The sequence below is a fragment of the Myotis lucifugus genome, unplaced genomic scaffold, assembly GCF_000147115.1.
Source record: "Myotis lucifugus unplaced genomic scaffold, Myoluc2.0 scaffold_86, whole genome shotgun sequence".
Lineage (NCBI taxonomy): Eukaryota > Metazoa > Chordata > Mammalia > Chiroptera > Vespertilionidae > Myotis > Myotis lucifugus.
Window position 1 is genome coordinate 1414177 of NW_005871134.1, and position 23103 is coordinate 1437279.

At 46.8% G+C, this 23103-nt stretch overlaps 2 protein-coding genes and 1 pseudogene across 4 annotated transcripts in view; 2 read left to right on the top strand and 1 right to left on the bottom strand.

Moving 5' to 3' along the window:
* THRSP (thyroid hormone responsive) overlaps positions 1–12222 on the top strand; it is a 12652-nt gene extending 430 nt beyond the window's left edge. Inside the window, exons 1-3 of one of the 3 annotated variants that reach the window (XM_023755912.1) lie at positions 7919–7992; positions 8881–9455; positions 11773–12222. In XM_023755912.1, the coding sequence (XP_023611680.1) occupies positions 8990–9436 (447 nt within the window). In that variant the 5' untranslated portion in view covers positions 7919–7992; positions 8881–8989 and the 3' untranslated portion in view covers positions 9437–9455; positions 11773–12222. Of the gene's footprint in view, positions 1–7918; positions 7993–8724; positions 9456–11772 lie in introns of those variants that run through there. The other 2 variants (XM_023755913.1, XM_006091066.3) reach the window with 2 other exon arrangements.
* LOC102427235 lies at positions 4918–5313 on the top strand (annotated as a pseudogene).
* Positions 12223–14624: 2402 nt separating the features above from the next.
* The window catches only part of NDUFC2 (NADH:ubiquinone oxidoreductase subunit C2), a 9034-nt gene continuing 555 nt past the window's right edge, over positions 14625–23103 (bottom strand). Inside the window, 3 exon segments of the mRNA XM_023755925.1 lie at positions 14625–14806; positions 17101–17244; positions 21073–21161. Coding sequence (XP_023611693.1) covers positions 14757–14806; positions 17101–17244; positions 21073–21161 — 283 coding nt within the window. The 3' untranslated portion in view covers positions 14625–14756.

Consider the following 23103-nt stretch of genomic DNA (forward strand, 5'->3'; position numbering starts at 1 on the left):
AGACTTAATGTAAAGTCTACTCCCTTTCACCCGCCCCCTCCCCAGAGATGGCTCCTTAAATGCATGTTTTCATTCCCATGTTAAGTTTTTATTTACTGTATATGTATGCATTCATAAATAATCTATAGATGCATGAAATCAGAAAAATTGTAATAGGTATATCCTTTATTACATATACTATAAAGAATATATGTGCTATCTATACTTTGATATATAATATTATACACTAGTATTATATAATAACATATATACATATATAGTGCATGTACTTTGTGTATAGTGAATATATCAGAGAGAGAGAAAACCACATTTCCCCCTTACCATCCTGCACTTAAGATTATTCCCACTTTTCTCTGTCTTGATAACTCCACAACACTGTTACTCTTCCAGGAAGCTTCCCCAAGTACCTCTCTTCTCTGTGCCCCCGTGCTCCTGGGATAGTCACCCAGCTGGGCTGAAGTGGCTTGCTTAGTTGTCTGTCCTCCTCCCCCATCAGGCTCTAAGCTTCCTGGGGCAGGGACTGTGAATCCGGGTGTCCCTCCTGCCCAGCTCGGAGCCTGGCCCAGGGGTGGGGCTCAGGTTGTTGTCCTGCTGGCAGAGAATAAAGCCAGAAAGGCTAGTTGACGCTTTGAATGCCAGGTAAGACTTTGGACTACATCGTGGCTGGGGGTTTTCCAGTTGTGCTCTGTGGAGTTCTGGGTTCTCTGGAGGTAACCCTAGGGCGAATGAAAGATGGTCAGCTATAGCCCCCCTCATCCTGCTTCAGCCAAATCAGTTTCTTTTCCATTGAGCTTCTGTGAAAAAATTCATGTAAAGATGTGTCGTGGCATGTACTAGTAAAAGCAAATCGAAAGGGATGAGGAGTGTGTTGGGTACAATAATAATGGCTCCCAAAGACATCAATGTCCAAATCCCTGGCTCCTGCGAATGTTAGGTGACTTGGCAAAGGGGAATTAGGATGCAGGTGGAAGTAAAATTGCTAATCAGCTGACCTTGCGATTATCCTGGATTATCCAGTCAGGCCTAATGTAATGACAAAAGCCCTTGTAACTGGAAGAAGGAGAGCCAGACAGATGGCAATATGAGTAGGTGTTGCTGGCTTTGAAGATGGAGGAAGGGACCTCAGACCAAGGAATGCTGGCAACCTCTAGAACAGCGGTTCTCAGCCTGTGGGTCGCGACCCCTTTGGGGGTCGAACGACCCTTTCACAGGGGTCGCCTAAGACCATCAGAAAACACATATGTAATTATATATTGTTTTTGTGATTAATCACTATGCTTTAATTATGTTCAGTTTGTAACAATGAAAATACATCCTGCATATTAGATATTTACATTACGATTCGTAACAGTAGCAAAATTACAGTTATGAAGTAGCAACGAAAATAATTTTATGGTTGGGGGTCACCACATGAGGAACTGTATTAAAGGGTCGAGGCATTAGGAAGGTTGAGAACCACTGCCCTAGGGTACACAGGATGACACTCAACCAACTGAGCCACTCTGGCTGGTTATATCTGTGTTGCTTTAAGCCACTAAATTTGTGGTACTTTGTTACAGAACTATAGGACGCTGATGCAGGAACTATTGAAGGTATTTGAGCCAGGGAGGGGTGGTTCCTTCTTATACCAAAGGAAGATTGATTGTGTACGGAGGAATCGATGGAGAAGCCAGAGCAGGAGTCACTGTGAACCCTGGCTGGAAAGGAAAGGAAACCCCAAAGATGGCTGGGTGTCACCTGAGGGCTGGAAGGCCTGAGAAGGCCTGGAAGAAGGGTGTTCATAGGCTGTTTTGTGTATGAGCTCATGGCCTCCTTCCCCAACCAAGCCATCACCAAGCACTTGTTCAGAGTAGGGAGAGGACCTCAGACACTTCCTGGACCCTGGCCTAGGTCCAAGCTTGGAGGCCAGCCTTTTGTGCAGAGTAAGACACCCCCCACCCCATCCCCAGGTGACTCATGGAGCGCCCCAGAAGGAGGTAGCTGAGCCAAGGCCCGCCATGGTTGAGTTCTCTGGCGTCCTGGGCCTGGCTTTGGCAGCCTCCCACCCCACCCCTCCCCTCCCTGTGGCCAGGTTTCCTCTGTAAGGAGCTCTGTAAAACTTTGTTGAGAGGGAAAAAAAAAATGAAGGAAGGAGTGAAAACATATCTGGGGAGCACACCAAAGGTGGACAAAATTCCCACAATTTCCATTTATTCATCCTTTCAATCAACCATCTAAGGAAACTTTCCTGAGTTGCTGGGGTTCCGGGACCATAGGGTAGGGTTTGTCCTGTCTGTTACCCTCTGGGGCTCCCAGGTAGAGGAGAGACAGACATGTTATCTGTATGAGTGACTAGTCTTGTACAGAATTTTAAAGTATCATAGCCTTATAGTGATATATATGGAAGGTGAAGTCCTTCCAGGGCCGTGAACAAAACATGATTGGACATATAAGTTGGACGCTCAAGTTTCCTCGTCCATAAAGTAGAGGCTGAGTTCAGGATCTCTAGAGCAGTGGTTCTCAACCTGCTGGCCCTTTAAATACAGTTCCTCATGTTGTGACCCAACCATAAAATTTTCGTTGCTACCTCATAACTGTAATGTTGCTACTGTTATGAATCGTAATGTAAATATCTGATATGCAGGATGTGAAAGGGTCATTCGACCGCCAAAGGGGTCGCGACCCTGAGGTTGAGAACCGCTGCTCTAGAGTATACGCAGCTCCGATAACCCAGACCTTCCTGACTGACTGAGGGGCTCTTTGTTGACATGTGGGTCCCTCTCTCTACAATTACGCCAGCCCAGAGCCCTGAGGCTGCCCTGGGAGTTTGTTGCATCAGCTGGAAGAGGTGTTGAGTGTTCCCAGAACTTGGGGAGGGGGTGGGACAGGGAGGAGTGGCTGGACCCAAGACTTGCCAGCTTCCTGGGTCTCCTCCCGTCCTCTATTCACAGTCTTTGTATCAGCAGAATTTGCAGTGGATTCTCAGAACAGCAGAGACACCCATATTCCTGAGTCACAGAAAAAGCCTGGACCTCCTGGGGTGACCTGAGGACTCCGGAGAGGGGGCCTGACACTCCCGCAAACAGCTTTCTTAGCTGGTCGCTTGCCTCTTTTGTGTTGTTGTTAATCCTCACCAGAGGATATCTTCCCCCATTGATTTGTAGAGTGGAAGGGTGGGGGAAAGACAGAGGGAAACATCAATGTGAGAGAGACACATTGATTTGTTGCCTCCCACATGCCAGGGGGCGAGGTTGAGAGGGTGAGGGAGGAGTGGGGGGGAGTCGAGGGAGCCTGCAACCCAGGTAGGTGCCCTTGACCTGAATTGAGCCAGTGATCCTTCAATCCATGAGCTGACGCTCTAACCACAGAGCCAAACTGGCGAGGGCAGTCATTTAACTTTTGATCCCCCAAATTCTCCATTCAGGTGATTTTCTTTTTCTTTTCTTTCCTTTTTTTTCTTACCTTTTCTTTTCCTTTTTTTTATTCTCTTCCCTTCCCTTCCCTTCCCTTCCCTTCCCTTCCCTTCCCTTCCCTTCCCTTTCCTTTCCTCTTTAAACCTTAAAAGAGCCTCCATTTAGTCCAGCTCCTCAATTTTCCAGGGTCACTGAGGCCTGGAGAGGCAGAGTGACTTGCAGAGGCAGAGTGACTTGCTAGGTCACCAGGTGAGCTAGGTGTGCCTTTAAGGAGAATATTTTATGATCAATAGCACTGGTTGTTCCCACTGCCTGGAAGACAGATCTTCTAGGAGCTGAGAACATTCAGGTCTCAACACAAATATTTATTCTTCCCTGGGATAATAATCACTGGTTTGGAGTGAATTCCTGACTCCCTGGCCATAAGCATTCCCTGGGGATCTTGTTGAAATGCAGTTTCTGATCTGAAAGTCCTGGGCAGGGCCTGAGAACCTGCATTTCTGATGAGCTCCCTGGTGATTCGCTGTGGCCTGTCTGCAGACCACAAGGCTCTAACACGTTATTTCATTTTATTTTCTTCCTAGTACATGTCACAATGTGATATTATCGTATTCATCTGCATATATGCTTGTTGTAGCTCTTCCCACTAGATATAAATTGCCTGACTGGGGTGCCTTGTCTGCCTCATGCCCTGTGATAGCCCCAGGCCCAGCACAGTGCAGACACACAGTAGGCCCTCAATCCATGAGGTCCCCTGGGTGACAGAGGGAGTCAGGTTCTGGATGGCAGGGACCATGTCCTGTTTTCTCTGGGCTTCCTCCTGGCCCACCAGGGCTTAGTGATTGGAGGGAGGAGGTGGAGCAGCTTCTGACCCTTGAGCCCATGTGTTCCCAATAGGACAGGACTAGAGTGACAATGGAAAGAAAAACAGCCTGAGGCCCATCGATATCAGGTGATATGTGTGTATAAAATTCTTTTTTTAAAAAAATCTTCACCCAAGGATATTTTTCCACTGGTTTTTAGAGAGGGTGGCAGGGATGGGGAGAGACACAGAGAGAGAAACATCGATGTGAGAGAGGCACATGGATTTGCTGCCTCCTGCACACTCCCCAACCAGGGCCGGGGATAAGCATGCAACTGAGCTATGTGCCCTTGACCAGAATTGAACCCAGGACCCTTCAGTCTGCAGGCCGATGCTCTATCCACTGAGCAAAACTGGCTGGGGCTAAGTTTCGTTTTTAAAACTAGAAAACTTGCTGCAACCTTTGTCTGAGTCCCTTCTGTAGCTGCCTGGGTCCTCGCCCAGCCGGGTTGCTTGGAGACGGGCAGCCCTGGGGCAGGACATAATCATCCTAACCCTTGCACCGCATTCACATGGTGTTCCTGGCCTGGCCCTTGGGGCCTTGACTCCAGTCCATCTGGAATCAGTTCCGTTTGTCCAACGTGGGCCATGCGGATGCCCTGAGGATGAGGCCACTGGCAGCTCTGTGGAGGCCACCCCAGTAAAACGCCTCACCCAGCTTTCCCTGCTGATAGCTCTCGCAGACATGGTGAACGTTCCTAAAACCCACCGAACTTTCTGTAAGAAGTGTGGCAAGCATCAACCCCACAAAGTAACACAGTACAAGAAGGGCAAGGATCCTCTGTATGCACAGGGAAAGCGGCGTTATGACAGGAAGCAAAGTGGCTATGGTGGGCAGACTAAGCCGATTTTCCGAAAAAAAAAAGCTAAAACTACAAAGAAGATTGTGCTGAGGCTTGCATGCGTTGAGCCTAACTGCAGATCTAAGAGAATGCGGCTATTAAGAGATGCAAGCATTTTGAATTGGGAGGAGATAAGAAGAGAAAGGGTCAAGTGATCCAGTTCTAAGCTTCATATTTTGTTTGATTATATGACAATAAAATCATGGTATGTTCAATTAAAAAAAAAATGCTTCACCCAGCCTCAGTTTCCCCTACCTGAGGGCAGGAGAGAACACTGGGGGTACTGAGTGATGCTTGAGGTCTAGCCCAGCTTCTGCTAATTCCCTCCCTTCCATTGCCAGGATTCCCCACCTGCAGTGCCCAGGTGGACCAGATGACCTCCCAACCCTGGGATGGGGCAGCTTGAGAGCAGGGACACCTGAGTCCACTGGGTCCTGCACCACAGCAGCCCCTGAGAAGCCCCCACTCTCTTTTCTGCCTTCCCCGTCTCCCCACTCCCAGGACTTGTCTGAGTCCAGCCTCTCCCCTTAGATCCCTGCTCTCTGTCTTCTAATCCGAGATGGCTGGCAGCTGCTGATTCAGCAGAATTTTATCCAGGGCCTCCCGTCTGCCAAGTAGACCTGGGGGCAGTCTCTGTCTGTAGCCTGCTGTTCTGGGCGGTGCTGGGCGACCCTGGCCTCTCCCTCCTTCCCAGGGCAACTGGAGAGTTCTGCACTCATTCGCTCACACAACTCATTTATCCCCCAATTATCAGTTTGTTCACACTCTCCCTTTTTCACTAACACACCCATTTACTCACTCACTCCATCCTTCCGGGCCAGGTCCAGCAACAAGTCTGGGAATAGACTGGCTTTAGCATGCAAGCACAGGGGCTGGGTGCCACCAGGCGCAGGAACTGCACAGGTGGAGTTCCCCAAAGCCTGAGCTGGAGAGGCCCTAACAAAGCTCAGTCCCCTTGTTGAATAGATGGGGCAGGGGTGGCCCATAGGGGCCCAGGTGGCTCTTGGTCACAGGGTGAAAGAGGAAGGAGCCTGCCACGTGCAGGGTACGCCTGCCCTGCCCATGGTGCCAGAGTCAGCTCTCCCAGCCCTGTGCACGGAACCGGGACATCATGTTTTCCAGTTCTGAGTTGGTGACGATGGGTCTGGGACTGGGTTATAAGCGTCAGTACTAAGGCAGGGCAATGCTCTTAGGGAGCTGCACGTGGATTCAGAAGGAGTTACCCAACCAGGGCTGGAAGGGCCTTCCCTTCAGAGATCTGCAAACCTTTTACTTACAGCCCTGGACACTGGAGCTCAGAATCTGCTGGGTATTTGCAGTTCTGGGCACCAGGACAGATATGAGCTGAACCGAAATGTGTGCAACAAGTCCTAGGATGGAGGAGTGAATGAGGAATTGGGAAGCTGAGTGTAGGAAAGGGGAAGAGGCGGGAGGCAGTGCAATATTTATTGAGGTCTCGCAATAAAAGCAGATATTTCACAACCATCATCTCCAAACCTCATAAGGATCCATGGGTAGGAATTATTACTCATCCCAGCTCCTCCTTGCCTTAAACTAATAGTGTGTGCTCTGAGGCCTCAACTTCCTCCTCTGTAAATGGAGAACCTCATTTACATATGATTATTGGGAGGACTGAGTTCTGTTCCAAGCACTTTGCTTAGAATAGCAAGCCCATCATTGATGTTTGCTCTGATTGTTATTAGGACGTAGGAGGAAGCTGAGGTTCAGAGAGGAGCAGGACTAGCCCAGGGCCACACAGCCAGAGGGAGGAAGGGCTGGCCGCACTCTCTGTTCCACTCCATAACCTGCAGTACAGAAAGGGTTAAAGTGGAAGCTTTGCCCTTCACCGCAGGGGCCTGGACTTGGCTGCCCTCTCTGTTCTGACGAGGCAAGGCCAACTGTCCAATGCAGGATGAACCCAGGTCACCTGCAGCTGTGTACACAGCCAGCCCACAAAGGCCGCTTGGCGAGCGGGGCAACTGCTCTCCTCTGAGGCCCAGAGGGCTGGGCTGAGCCTCCCTCTCTCGCATCTGAGACCTTGGGCCACTACCTCCCCTTTTCTGAGTCTCCCTTTCCTTATCTGAAAAGGGATATACTGTTGTTTTCCTGCCTCATGTTGTGGGCATTGAGTGAGTTAGAGGCTGGGAAATGGTTTTTCACACTACTCTGTTGTGCGAAACAGAGTTAAGACCAGTGATTTCGGGGTGGGGTGGATATTATAATTTAATGGGGAAGGACTAAAGGGAGGTAGAATTCAGTCCAACATAAAGATGAACTTTCTCGGCGCTCAGGCCATAGGAGTGGAAGGAAGTAGGCGAGTGGGTAACTGTCAATCCCAGGGATACAGAGGGGCTCCTGCCATGGGGTGAGAGTAAGAGTCGCTTAGGTGAACCCTGGCTGGTTTGGCTCAGTGGATAGAGCGTCGGCCTGTGGGCTGGTCAAGGGCATATGCTTGGGTTGTGGGCTTGGTCCCCAGTGTGGGGCATGCAGGCGGCAGCCGATCAATGATTCTCTCTCATAGATGTTTCTATCTCTCTCTCCCTCTCCCTTCCTGTCTGAAATCAATAAAAAAATATTTTTTTAAAAAGAATCGCTTAGGTGAGACAAGTTCCCCTCCCTGTGCTCTCCTCTTCTCTCCCCCCCTGCTGGGCAGAAGGTACCTAGAGATCTTTCCACCTGAGGCGGTGTTGTGAGCAGGTGGCTGAACCAGAATTCTGACTCTGACACGAGCTTGCAGTGCAACTTTGAGCCTCCCTCTTGGCCCCGCTTTCCTAGTTCTCTCCTAAGTAAGGATAACAAACGCAGTTTGGTAATTGTGATCATGTGGCTGTGAAAAGAATTATTATCTTCCAAGACTTTGGCCAAAGGACTACGACAGTGGTAAAGAGGAAGCATTGTAAGTTGTGGAACTACAGGTTAGAGTTGGGAGGGACCTGAGCATGAATCTAGAATCTGCTCAGATAATACATTTGGGACTGTGCTTTGTGGCTTACAAAGCATTTTCTTTAGCTTCGTTTTATTCAATCCTCACAACAATACCCTGAATTTACAGATAAAGATACAGACCCAATGACCTCATGTAACTCGTTCAACCTCACGTGGTCTAGGGCACTGACCGGAGGTGGGAGAGAGGCGGTCCTGGGCTGGAATCCCAGCTCCAATAGGACCATGGGCGAGTTCCTTCAGCAATCTACACCTCAGCTTTCTTATTGTTAAACAGGGAGATTAAGTATTCATCATAGGGTTGTGGTGAAGATTAAATGAGATAACTTGTGAAAGAGTTTAGTGCAGAAATGGGTGCAGAGTAGGTGCTGAATAAGTGTGTTGAATAAAGAAAAAACAAAACACACAAGGAAACGGCAGGACTGGGCTTCTGTTTCCTCTTTCAGTGCTCTTTGCCCCTCCCCCTCCCCCCAGCGCTTTCTTGTCATGATCCCCCTCGTTCATGCCACAGCCGAGGCACCCCAGGTTGAAGAAGGGAGCTGCGCCTTAGGAGGCTGCTCTAAGTAGGCAGCAAGAGGCAGCTTGGTCTCAGGTGACCTGAAGGAATTAGTGACTGCCCTGAGGTCAAGTGCACTAGTTGCCAAAGAGCAAAGCTTCCCTGTAACTGGCCCTATGAGCTGACGGAGGAGGAGCCAGGCTCTTGCCCAGGCGGTCAGGAGTGCTGAAATGACATGCAGAAGGCTGGCAGGCCAGTCCCTGGGCAGATAGATCGCCTAATACAGACACTGGGGCCCAAGCACTGGGATTAGCTTAAAACTGGGCTGTGTTTTTGACCCATCAGGTGTGCCTTGGCATCCTGTCAAACTGTCATCACACCCTGACGTTAAAAATAACAGCGTGGAAACAGTGCCGGGCAGTCTGCTGGACTCAGGGTGCCAGAGGAAGCGACCATGCAGGTGTTCACCACGCGCTACCCCAAGAACTGCCTGCTGACCGTCATGGACCGGTACTCGGCCGTGGTGCAGAACATGGAGCAGGTGGTGATGTTCCCCAGCCTTCTGCGGGACATGCAGCCAAGTGCACACGGGTGTGAGGCCCAGGCTGGAGCCCCCAGTCTCTACAACTACTTCACCATGCTCAAGGCCATCCGCGTGGATGTGGAACATGGGCTGCTGCCCCAGAAGGAGGGGCAGGTCAAGATGGCAGGTGGTGGAGCCAATGAGGCTGAGAATGAAGCTGCAGAGATGGAAGAGGGCGAGGAGGTCTTGGGGCAGCTGGACCTACAAGCCCAGTTCCACCTGCACTTCTCCAGCCTTCATCACATCCTCACCCACCTGACCGTGAAAGCCGAGGAGGTGACGAGGACATACCAGGAGATAACGGGACAGGCCTTCTAAGCCTCGGACTCTAGGGAAGGTAATGGTAGCCATGCTAGTGGGTGTCAGGGTCCACTGAGGGACATTCCAGGGGAGCATGGGGAGCAGAGGTGCAACCCAGTGGGAGGGTGTCTCAGACAGAGCCACCTTCACTTACTTCAGGGTTCTGGGAACATCACCCGGGAAGGTCCAAGGCCAGGCCTGCCTTACTCTCCTTCTGACCCAGAATTGGTGAGTAATGGAGTGCCTGTGATAGAGACAGAGGGAAAAGTGACCTGTGAGTGCATACCTGATGTATGCACACGTGTTTATGCATGTGCACATTAGTTAATAAGTATGGGTATTTATTCAGGTAAATTGTGAATTCCATGTGTGAATTCTATGTACCCAATATTTTTTAAAGTCACAGAACATGAAAAATTATATTATATCACATAGGGGTGACAGGTGAGGCTGCTCACAATATTCCTGCTCCTGACAGGGGTGCAGCCAGCCAATGGAAAGCTACAGGACTGCTACCTGTGCAGGCATGCCTGTTGGGAAGCTCTGTTGTGAGGACATAGGTGTTGGAGTCCGAGCCCACGTTTATGCACAGAAGGGTTGGAGTTGTGAGGTGTGGGTGGGCAGCCAGCTAGACAAGCAGGTGTTGGCACTCGGTGACAAGAAGTGGACTTGGGACAGTCATGGGTGGGTCACTCCTGGGTAGATGGGGAGAAACTTGGCCACACCACCTGCCAGTTTTAATCCTGGGCCACCTGCTAGCCCTGCTCCCACAAACTGGCTTCCCATGTCCATGGGAATCTCAAAACCACAGATGGAGGTAGCTGGGGCAGGATTTTTATCCCCATTACCGGTTAGGAAATGAAAGCCAGAGGTGAAGTGACTCACTAAAAGTCATAAGAGGACAAAAGCAAGACTGGCCCCAACTTTGAACTGGGTATTCTTTTCATTACACCCCATCTTGGCTATATGTGTTATCTTCATAATCTGCCTGAAGGCCACTCTGTAATGATGGGGATTAAACAGGGACCTGAACAGTCTATGGTGAGTTCCACTCAGGTACTTCCTCAGCCATTCTTCCTTCCACTACCTCAAACCCAAATCCGAACTTTAGCCTTGCTTCTCTCCCCCCTCAAGGCTCCCTAGGTCGCCTCTCAGAGGTTCTTGAATATAACTAACTGAATTGGGTCAACAGTTCGGAGTCAAGTTCTGGTTCTACCACTAATGAGCTGTGAGGCCTCACTTTTCTGAGCTTCAGTTTCTTCACTGAATAGTAACAGTGGTAGTAAAAACAACAGGTATTGGAATAGTTTTATAGGTTAAAATCACTTGTATATTATCTAATAGAATTATCATCCCCTTTTACAGATGAAAAAGCTGGAGGCCTGAGAAGTAAAATGAGTCCAAGGTTATTCAGGAAATGTCAGAGCTGAGATGCGAATGAGCCCTGGCCTAACTGGCGTCTAAGTCCTTTCCTCTGTGCTAGTGAATTTCCTTAGCACCGTAGAATTCTGCAGCCGGGCTGGAGGTGGGAACTGCGGGAGGGTGGGGGGGATTGAGAATGCGTGGGTAGAACACCCACTCTTTGACCAACCCCAAACTGCTTCAGACACGCGCAACAGTTCTACACAACACTACTGATTTTCGTGGCATAGCAGAAGTTAAAAAACCTGGGCTCTGGTCCTGGCTCTGTATGAACCCGGATAACTTACCTTTCTTCTTTTTCTCTCTTATTTTTGTTGATTTCAGAGAGGAAGGGAAAGGGAGATAGAAACATCAATGATGAGAGAGAATCATTGATCAGCTACTTCCTGCATGCCCCACACTGGGGATCGAGCCCGAAACCTGGGCATGTGCCCTAACTGGAATTGAACTGTGACTTCCGGGTTCATAGGTCTATGCTCAACCACACTGGCCAGACTCTTTTTATTCCTCACCCGAAGATGTTTTTATTGATTTTTAGAAAGAGAGGAAGAGAGAGAGAGAAACATTGATGTGACAGAAACATCAATTGGTTGCCTCCTGTATACGCTCCGACAGGGACCCGAGCTGCAACCCAGGTATGTGCTCTGACCGGGAATCGAACCTGTGACATTCCGGTACAATGCTCCAACCAACTGAGCCACACCAGCCTGGGCTAGCTTACTTTTCTGCATCACAGTTTCCCTTTTGGTAAAATGAAGTTATTGCAGCTCTGATAACATGATTTTCTTACAGTGCTATGAGACTGCCAGGCTTCTCCTACAGCAACATCACTGAGCTTTTTCATTATTTTTCCTATTCAGGAGGAACATGACAGTACCTCAGTGATGTGGTTTTACACTGACTTGGTTTTTTAATATTTCTGCATTCCACAGATCCCTTTATCTGAGAGAAGGCAGACTCTGTGATGAGGACTCGGAGCAGTTCACTAGCCCTGACGATGAGACCAGAAAGGCTAGACCTGCACTGGAAGTGAGGCGACGTGGTTCTCTGGGATGCTTCGCTACCTTCCTTTGGGCACCAATTCATGGACTCGTCACTGGGTCACCTTTAGGATGCTTGCTGCTATTTACAACTCTCCCTCTCTCCTCTTACCAGTCTGGGATAGTGGTCCGTGGATCATGAGGGGCTAGATGATACCTAGCCAGTGTGGCATGGTAGGAACATAGGTTTTAGCATTTGACCAATTCTTAGCAATCGTTCACTGTGTGATCTTTGGCAAGTTATTTAATCCATTGGAACCTAAATTTCACCATCTATAAAATGGGGATAGTATTGCCTACCTCACAAGGTTGTTCTAGAAATTAAACAAAATAGAATCAAAAGCACCTGGCATATAGTGCTGTTATTTATATGCTCATTCCCCCACCGCCACCTATATTTCTGTATTTGCTCTAGCCTTTGTTTTTTACACTCCAGAACTAAGAGGTAGCAGAGTCCCTGGATTGAGTGGTTCACTCTTGTTCCCGCCCAGCACAGGTGAACTATAAGCCTATTTAGTACAGCAACAATCCTATATAATAAAAGGCTAATATGCAAATTGTCCCCTCGACCAGGAGTTCAACCAGGGGGTGGGGCCGGCCCGCCAACCGCCAGCAGGCCCCTCCTGGCTGACTCGGCCCGATTAGTCCTGGTCAGGGTGGGCTGGCCGGACCCCACCTGTGCATGAATTCGTGCACCGGGCCTCTAGTCTATATATATAAAAGCCTAAGTGACTGTTATGATTGGTCACTATGATAAACACTGACCACCAGGATCACTAGCCCTGATGATGAGACCAGATGCTCCATGCAGGAGCTGTCCCCTGGTGGTCAGAGTGCTCCCACAGCAGGAGCATCGCTCAGCCAGAAGCCGGGCTCACAGCTGGCAAGTGCAGCAGGAGCCTCTCCCACCTCTGCAACAGAGCTACCGAGCAGTGGCAGCAGGTGCAGCGGGGCTGGGAAGAATGGGAACACCGCAGCACCGGGCTCCAGCTCTGGCTCCTCCCCGGCCACCTGCCGCTTCGCCCACTGCTAGATCCCTCAGGGGATGTCAGACCTAAACCGGCAGTCCAACATCCCCCGAGGGGTCCTGGATTGCGAGGGGGCAGGCCAAGCTGAAGTATCCCACTGGTGCTCGATTTTCGTGCACCAAGACTCTAGTTAAAAAATACCTTGTATTTGTACATTAACTCTAAAGTACTTCCTCAGTCATGATTTTATATTCAACAAGTGGCACTTGAGAAGAGATGGAACTCACCTGATTTTGCCCAGAAACCACTTATAATCACCTGCCACCTACTTTGAAGTCACATGGAATGAGAGAAACAATTTTATTAATCGCCAAAAACTAATCTGATTATAAAATCTGAGTCTGGAAACAACTTTCTGGACAAGCACTTGGATTTGATGAGCAATAAAGAGTAAGCTCAGCCCTAGTTGGTTTTGCTCAGTGGATAGAACATCAGCCTGCAGACTAACGGGTCCCGGGTTTGATTCTGGTCAAGGGCACATGCCCAGGTTGCAGGTTTGATCCCAGGAGGCAGCTGATCAATGATTCTCATATCATTGATGTTTCTCTCCCTCTCCCTTCCTCTCTGAAATCAAATCAATCAATAAAAGTTATATATATAAAAAAGAGCAAGCTTGTAAGCTCATTCCAGTTAGGTGGGATCTTTTACTATTAATTGCACTGAGCTCCGCTGAGAGTGTTAGCACTGAGCCCACTCTCTCCAGGATGATCCATCTAAGAGCAAAGACCCCTTTGCAGAATCAGTCTTCTGTTCTCCTGGTCTGGAGTCTCCTGCTCATAAACCACCTGCTATATTGTTCAGAGAGCTCAAAAATGCAAGCCTGCCCATGTTATTCCTATTAAAAACCCTTTAGTGACTGCCTACTACCTAGAGCAGGAGTGGGGAATGTCTAGTCCACATGCTGCATATGGCCTGAAAAATTATCTGGTTTGGCCTTGCCAAGGCATTAGGGTTGAGTTAAATGTTTGAACAAATATAGCAGGCTGTTTTAAGTTGATAATTTTGTATGGCCCGCGAATGATGTTAAAAATATCCAATGGGTCCTTCGCAGAAAAAAGGTTCCCCACCCTGGACCGAGGATCAAGTCAAAATTATTCTACATGACTTACAAAATCCTCCATAATCTAGCTTGCTTTGTTTTGCTTTGCTCTACAACGGGAGCAGGCAAACCTTTTCTGTAAAGGGCCATATAGTAGATATTTTAGGCTTTGCAGGCCATAAGGTCTCTGTCACAACTACACAACTCTGCCCTCTGCTGTTGTAGCATGGAAGCAAGCATAAACATGTAAACATGTGAGCATGGCTGTGTTCCAAAAGAACTTACTGGCATGGGCCTGATTTTGCCTATAGGCTATAGTTTTCTTTTTTTTTTTTTTTAAATATATTTTATTGATTTTTTACAGAGAGGAAGGGAGAGGGATAGAGAGTTAGAAACATCGATGAGAGAGAAACATCGACCAGCTGCCTCCTGCACATCTCCTACTGGGGATGTGCCCGCAACCAACGTACGTGCCCTTGACCGGAATCGAACCCGGGACCTTTCAGTCCGCAGGCCGACGCTCTATCCACTGAGCCAAACCGGTTTCGGCAAGGCTATAGTTTTCAACTCTGAACTAGAACTAAATTTTGTTTTTAAATCTGTCAGATGTCTTCTTAAAATTGGGTAAATGGAAACTGACCATTTTGTTTTTCTTATGACAAAAAGGAGTCAGAATGTTCAGGATGACCATTTTAATAACAAGGTATTAACATACAGATTAATACAAACTTCAGATATCATGAAATCATGCTCCACAAAATTCGGAAATAACTGTTCTCAGTGAAACCAAAGAAAGTGTTTTGGAGACTTCAACGCACTGGATGGAATTCTTCAAATTTGTCACCATAAGTTTTCTTATCTATAAAAGGAAAGATCACAAAAGATTTATGTTTAAGTTATGTTTTAAATCATATTTCCTAAAGAATAAAATTAAAATGTAATATTCTTACAGATAGAAACTCCTAAAATTTCCTTCTTTTCTTGTCAACCACGGTTTGGTGATCACTGAAACATTTTGCTATACTGAATGGATTTTGAAGAATCTGTGGTGACATCCAGATGGCTGCCTGGAGGGGCAAGGTGCTGCCAGGGGGATCCTGGCTAAAGGGGTGAAGGAAGGAAGAACAGGGAGGGGCCCAGAGCTGAGGTGGTCAAGCACTCCATGCATGAGGCTCTTGGCACACCTGCCAGTAACCTGCTGCGCAGACACAAAAAGAGCCCATGAGACTATACACGCTCCTGCTGACAGAGGGAGCTAGTGGAAATATGGAGGCAAAGAGCTAGAGGTCTGGAACTGAGGTCTGCTCTGCCATTGGTTCTCACTCTTAGGAATCAATATTCCCAAGATTCCTTCCAGCTCTAACATATAGCAGTTCTGAGTATTCCCCATGCGTCATACAACCACTATTCATGGCTTTGTACTAGTCTTTGAGCTCTTCAATGGCAAAAACAAAACAAAACAAAAAACTGTACCTTTTTGATCCACCGTTAATATTACATATGTGACTAAAGGTTATAGGAATGTTAAATAGATTAATAACATTTAGAATAAACAGGACCTTAGAGATCATCATTCAGTCTAATAAAATTTCAATCCTTAATATTATACATATAGGAAAGTCTACTTAAAATCTATGTATTTACACATTTAAAATTTTGCTTTTCTTTTTCCTTCCTTCCTTCACATATGTACACATCTGTACTGTGTGTATGTGTAAAATAAAAAGAAGGCAATTACATCATAATTATAGTTGAACAGAGATAAGCAGTTTGCTGAGGAAATTCCTGTCTGTAGCTGGGTGAAAACATCATTGAGATGATGAAACTTGAGCAAAAATTTGTTAGGTGGGAAGGGTGGAAATGGAACAAGAGGAGGATCAAGAAAAAAGTACAGTGTGTACAAAGTGATACAGGGCAGGTTCAGGACCCAGCATTTCATGAGGCAGGGTTCTGTGTTCAGGTCAGCTATTATTTATCAAACTAGTGGCCCGGTGCATGAAATTCGTGCATGGAGGGGGTGTGTGTGTGTGTGTGCTCCTCAGCCCGGCCTGCACCCTCTCCAATCTAGGATCCCTCGGGGGATGTCTGACTGCCGGTTTAGGCCCAATCCCCCAACCGGCAGTCAGACATCCCTCTTGCAATCTGGGGCCGCTGGCTCCTAACTGCTCCCCTGCCCGCCTGCCTGATCGCCCCTAACCACTTTGCCTGCCGGCCTGCTCGCCCCCAACTGCCCCCCCCAGCCGGCCTGCTCGCCCCCAACTGCCCCCCCCCCCGCCAGCCTGCTTGCCCCCGACTGCCCCCCTCCGCCAGCCTGCTCGCCCCCAACTGCCGGCCTGCTTGCCCCCAACTGCCCCCCCCTGCTGGCCTGCTCACTCCAACTCCCCCCCCATCCCCTGCCAGCCTGATCGCCCTCAACTGCCCTCCCCTCCTGGCCTGATCGCCCCTAACCGCTTCTGCTTCAGCCCCGCCACCATTGCTTTGTCAGGAAGGACGTCCGGAAAGTCTCCTGGTCTAATTAGCATATTACCCTTTTATTAGTATAGATGGCTAATATGTGTTGGCTCTGTCCTAGAGGCTGGGACATTCAAAGATGAAGCTGTAGTCTAATGAGTGACACAACTATGTATAAGTAATGTGGTGGATAAAAGGTATGGGCAAAGTGTTTCTACCAGGCAATTAACCCAAGACATGATCTTCAGCAAGACCCAAAACAGAGGTGACTGAAGGCAAGTGCAATGATTCAAGCAAAAGATTATTAGGGTCTGAACCAGGGTAGTAGCAGTGGGACAGAGAGGAGAGTTCAGAGATGAGAAATAGGAAGCAGAACAGTAAGACTTGATGGGAAGTAAAAGAGAAAGACTTGAAGATGATTCGCAGGCTTCTGCTAGAATACACAGGTGGACAGTGGTGCCATCACTGAAGTAGGACACAGAACAGAAGGTCTGGGCAGGCAGAGGGGACATGAGGGTCTATTTGCTGTCTGAGGTACTTAGCCAGAAACCTGACACATGAATTCAAGAGAATTCTGGTCTATAGACAACCATGTGGGAGTTAACAGAATAGAGAAGATACCTAAAGCTACAGACATGGAAAAGATTAACCAGGGGAAATGATGCAAAGTAAGAAAGGTTTTTTACAATTAACTTGAAATACCTTTTTCAGGAAAATCCTCTGGATGTGATTTTATATATGCAAACATATCATGGTCCTTCACAGCATACATATAGTCTTGACGTTTTAAAAGATAATATCCAACAAAAAAAAAGGAAGTAACATATAGAAGCTGGCGATGCAAACCTGAAAATCAAATCCCAAAGAAAACAAAAATCAGTCAGTCAATATAATGTAAGATTATATTCTTACATTTCAGATTTATAATTTGTTTTTCTTCTAAAATTTTTTTAAAGGACTTTCTATATGGCTATTCTGAACAAACAGCCTTGATCTTGAGATGTCTTCTTAAAGCAATTTGACAACTATAAAAGACAACATTAAGTCTACAAACATCATTACCAATAGAACCAAGATTTTTTAAAATAAGGTTTTATAAATTTCTTCATGGAAAAAAGTGTGTAAGTACCAAATCCCAAATGCTAGACTGAGAAAAGAAAAAAATATTTTCTTCTTTGATAAGTTAACTTTAGACCTAAACTAATCTATATTCCAGGATATGTTCAGGATATGATGTTCTGAGGGAAAGTCATCCACAAATGGTCTAAAAGCAATTTTGTTGGTCTTCATATACTGATTTATATTTGCATAATTAGTAGTTACTAAAACAACAGGCTAACTACAAATATATCTCAATTCTCTTTTGTACCATCTAAATTTCCTCCTATTTGCATGTATTATCTATTCAAAAACTATATTTAAAAAAAACATTAAATATTTAAAAAATCACTCTATTATAATGAGACTAGAGAGGATCAAATCACATGCCCTAGAGAAAAATTAGTTTGAAGGGGAGATCCAAGGGTATGAACTTTATATATGAAATGTTTTTTGCAAAAGGCTAACTGTAGGTTTGATTTTCTAGCTAAGCCCCAGATTTCTATCCCCAGTCCTCCACTTCTTATCCCACACACCTTCCTTTGGAGAACTCGTTTATTACTATACTTTTATCTACTATCCATGTGCTGGTGACCCACAAGTACATCCAACTCAGACACTCATATTGAAATACATCCAAGTATGTTCATTTGAATATCCCCAAATGAACTCATTTCCTTCCTATTCACACATCTTTCTCCTAATTCCAAGAATAAGACCTTTTACCCATGAATCTAAGTCCTGGGTAATAAACACAGTAATCATCCTTTATTTCTACCCTCTTCCCCATATCCAGCCACTGAGTGCTGTTAATTCTACCTTGTAAATATTTCCTCACTTATCTCTCACTTGCACTAACTGGTCTCCCCTTCATCTAATTTTTCACTCCATAATGATCCCAGCTTTTATCCTGTCACTAGAGGAATTTTTACTGAAATATAAACCTAGCTTGTTGGTCCCTTCTCCTTCAATTACGGTCAACAGGAGTCCAAATTCTTGCATATGACCTCTGAAGTCCTTCATGAGCCAACTCTCTCACCTTCATCTTCTGGCACTCCCTGAGAGGCAGTGTGCTCCAGCAGCACTGAACTGCTTTTTGCTTTTTAAAAAATATATATTTTTATTGATTTCATAGGAGAAAGGAAAGTAGAGGGAGAGGGAGAGGGAGAAAGAGATAAAAATATCGATGAAAGAGAATCATTGATCGGCTGCCTCCTGCATGCCCTCTATTGGGGGTCGAGCCCACAACCTGGGCATGTGCCCTTGACCGGATTCGAACCCGGGACCCTTGAGTCCGCAGGCTGATGCTCTATCCACTGAGCCAAACCAGGTTGGACTGAACTGCTTTTAACTCCTCACAAAAACTAGGCTTCTTCATGCTTCTACATACCACACACTGATTATTTCTCTGCCCAGAAACCCTCTGATCCTTCAAGGCTCAACTCAGACATCACTTCAGCTAAGAAGTCTTCCCAGAACTTTCCTGAATTTAAAAGGGTGAGCTCATCTCTATTAATATGTAAATTGCTATAGTAATTATTTCTTTCTCTACTACCAGGCAACACCAATGTTTCACTCATTTTTGTATACCAGCACATAGATAGCAGTTAATATTTAATTAAGTGAATGAATGACCTTGGGCCAGTCAATTTATTAACTCTAAAACAAAGATAATACCTATCCTATCTTTCTCACAGCAGTAGTGTATAAACAAACAAAAAAATGCATATAAAATATTTTTGAAAAATGTGTAAAACAACAAAAATGTAAAATATTACTATGTCCTGGGACTGGATAGGGCCCAGGCTCTTCTGCATTCTCCCTTGCCCCAAACAGCCACTCTTCTCCCAAATTGGGCCACTTGCAGCACAGCAAACCAAAGGGTGCTGGCTGGGTTGTCCCATGTGCCACTGGACTACAAAGACCGACTTTCTGTGCTTCCCCATATCTCTCACAGCAAGACTTCATAAATATGTTAGACGTTGTCAGTGACCCAGCCCTAAAGGCAGGCTTAGCCTCTTCCCAAGTCCCCATTTCCCTAACCCAGTGGTTCTCAACCTCCTGGCCCTTTAAATACAGTTCCTCATGTTGTGACCCAACCATAAAATTATTTTTGTTGCTACTTCATAAATGTAATGTTGCTACTGTTATGAATCGTAATGTAAATATCTGATATGCAGGATGGTCTTAGGTGACCCCTGTGAAAGGGTCGTTCGACCGCCAAAGGGGTCGCGACCCACAGGTTGAGAACCGCTGCCCTAACCTCTCTTCCTCTCAGTGGTGTCTCCCTCTTACCACATAAACCACCCCTCCACAATCATTTTCCCATTTCCTTTACTCAGTTAATCTAAACTTGGAGCCATGGTGCTCTTTGCAGAACACCGTAAATTACTGATCAACTAGAAATCAATAAATATTTAATTTTGTGGACTACACATAGATACCAACTAACTGTAAATTTAGGGCAGGTAAGTGGTAGCCAGTAACAAGGTTTTAAAAACAAATGATAGGAGAAAAGTTTAAGAAAAAATTCTATATAATGTTTTCTGTTAACTTGAAAAAGATCTGCACAATTTGATTTCATTGATAGAATATTCCAATACTACCTACAGAATGCCAGGTCCTCTCCAGGGCTATATTTTGAAAATCCTTTCCCACTCCTCCAGCTCTGTCACACCTGTTCCCTATGTGCATAAACTTGTACCACAATTTGTCTTTTGAATGGATATGCTCATCTGGTTTGTAAATATTTGGGGGGTTGAGACCATGTTTTATATTTCCTTGCAATCTACACAGACATATTTATCCAAATAATACTTATTGAGCACTACTATATGCCAGACATTGATCTAGACCAGGGGTGGGCAAACTTTTTGACTCGAGGGCCACAATGGGTTCTTAAACTGGACCGGAGGGCCGGAACAAAAGCATGGATGGAGTGTTTGTGGAACTAATATAAATTCAAAGTAAACATCATTACATAAAAGGGTACGGTCTTTTTTTTTTTTTTAGTTTTATTCATTTCAAACCGGCCCACGGGCCGTAGTTTGCCCACGGCTGATCTAGACACATTATGAATTCAATAAATGCTAATTATACCTAGGGAAACCCAGGGAACTCAGGAACTCTGACCCCTAGCTCTGGGCTAAGTGCTTTATATACATCATCTCATCTAGTTCTCACAGCCACACAAAGAGGTAGACATTCACCTTACTTCATAGATGAGGAAACTAAAGCTCATAGCGATAAGTTGCTTCCCTAGAATCAAAGAATCAAATGGCTGGTAAAGTGGAGGTGGTGTCAAACCCAAGTCGTAACCACTAAGCTCCTCTGTCTTCCAGAAAAGACACAAAACCTAGTTTGATAAGGCGAGATTAAGTAGTATATACTTCACATTTCAGCCAATCTGTACTTGCTCTGGAACAGTTCCCCTCTGATCTGTACCTCCTATATGCTCCACAGGCTCTCCCTGCTCATCCACTTTCATCAAAACAGGTAACGGTCTCACCTAGACCCATTTGTCCACCAGACTAAAAGCTCCTCAGGGTCGGGGATGGAATTCCTCACCCCACATACCCTGTATGTCAGCGGTCGCCAACCGGTGGTCCGCAGACCATGGTAGTCCGAGAGGTCCGATAGGTTGGCGACCGCTGCTGCATGTAACACTGCCTGGCAAAGAGAAAGAGCTCTGTAAATGTCAAACAAACATACTGTAAACTGTCTGCATAACAACTGCTAAGGACAGGGAACTCTGTCCAGCACCTTTTGTGGGCCGTGCATGTTACCTATCTCACTTAACTGTCACAACAAATATGCAAAGATCAATTACTCCCGTTTTATAGATGAGGAAACTTTGGCTCTGGACTGCCTAAGTAACTTGCCCAAGGTGACCCAGTTGGGAAGCAGTGGAGGAAGGCCATTTAGTTCCAAAGTGGCGCTCTTTCTCTTACATGAAGAGTAAGACTTGGTACATGAGGAGTGGTAAAGAGAAGGGAGAAAACCCCATTCCTCCATAGGCAGAAATGGCCAAAGATCACTCCCTTCTGCAGAGGAGGGTCATGTCCAAGGGAGAAGGGACTCCAATACTATTTGAGCAATGGAAATGCTGAGGTTTGGTGGGCTGGAAGCTGACCTCCAGGCATGACATACAGCTGGCAGAGGCAAAAGAGGCCCCAGTGAGGTGACTCCTGCTTGCTGGAATCACTGCAGGATTAGCTTTCTTCCTAACTGGGCTCCTTGGCTCCACTCAGTATTGCTTCACATTGTTGAGAGAATTGACACAGGTCTGATCATTGCATCTCTGCCCGCCTCTCCCAACAACCCAAGCCATCAAAAGCTAAAAAGGTTCCCGCCTGCCTAGGGAATGGCCACGGGGTACCCACTGGCCTTACTGCCCTCGCCTGCACACTCACTCACTCACTCATCAAACCACCTGCCATCCACAGGCCCTTGCCTTCAGTTATTCCTACCAGCCCATAGGTCTGGGAGGCTGTTAAGTCATAGCTAAGTTCAAAACCTCCCAGTTTCCCTGCACTTTTCCCTGTGGAGATCCACAGCCCTCGGCACACCTACTGTGTCGGCTGTTAATGGCTCTGACAGGGCGTCGCTGATACACTAGGACAGTGGTTCTCAACCTTGGCTGCACATTAGAATCACCTGGGAATCTTTTTAAAATCCTGATTTCTGGGCCTCATCCTCGGGAAATTCTGTTTCTTTGTTTATGGGGCGGGGCCACAACATTAGTAACAAAGAAACAGAATTTCCGGAGGATGAGGCCCAGAAATAGGGATTTTAAAAAGATTCCCATTGCCCTGACCGGTTTGGCTCAGTGGATAGACTAGACGGCCTGCGGACTGAAAGGTCCCAGGTTCGATTTCGGTCAAGGTCATGTACCTTAGTTGCGGGCACATCCCCAGTAGGAGGTGTGCAGGAGGCAGCTGATCGATGTTTCTCTCTCATCAATGTTTCTAACTCTCTATCCCTCTCCCTTCCTCTCTGTAAAAAATCAATAAAACATATTTAAAAAAAAAAGATTCCCAGGTGATTCTAATATGCAGCCAAAGTTGAGAACCACTGCACTGGGAGAAAACACAGCCCGGCGGCTTGGAGCCTCCTGCTCAGAGCGGAGCCTCTACACGAGCAGCATCCGCGGTGTCCGGTAGTTTACCATCGGGCCTCCTCCCAGACCGAATGAGTCAGAATGCACATTTTAACCAGATCCTAGGTTAGTAGTAGCACGCTACCGTGTGAGAGCACTATTTTCAAATACAGACTCTGAGGTCCAAAAACAGGCTCTGCTACTTATTGGCCGTATGACCTTGGGCAAGCTGCTTGACCCCCGCGGAGGCTGCTTTCTCGCTGTGGATAATGTCTCCCCGTGAGGTGCTTTGAGGATCAAACGCCATAATGTGCCTAAGTGTCCGTAGTACATGCAGCCTGGAGTGAAGGCTCATTTTGCACACATCACAGCGCGACACGTAAGGGGCGCGGGCAGTCCACCGCCGGGCCCTTCGCAGCCTCACTGTGGGGTCGTGACTTCCACTGCACCCCGTTTCCTAGAGCCACACGCCCCCCTTGGCCCTGCACAATTCTGAAGCGCTCACGGGC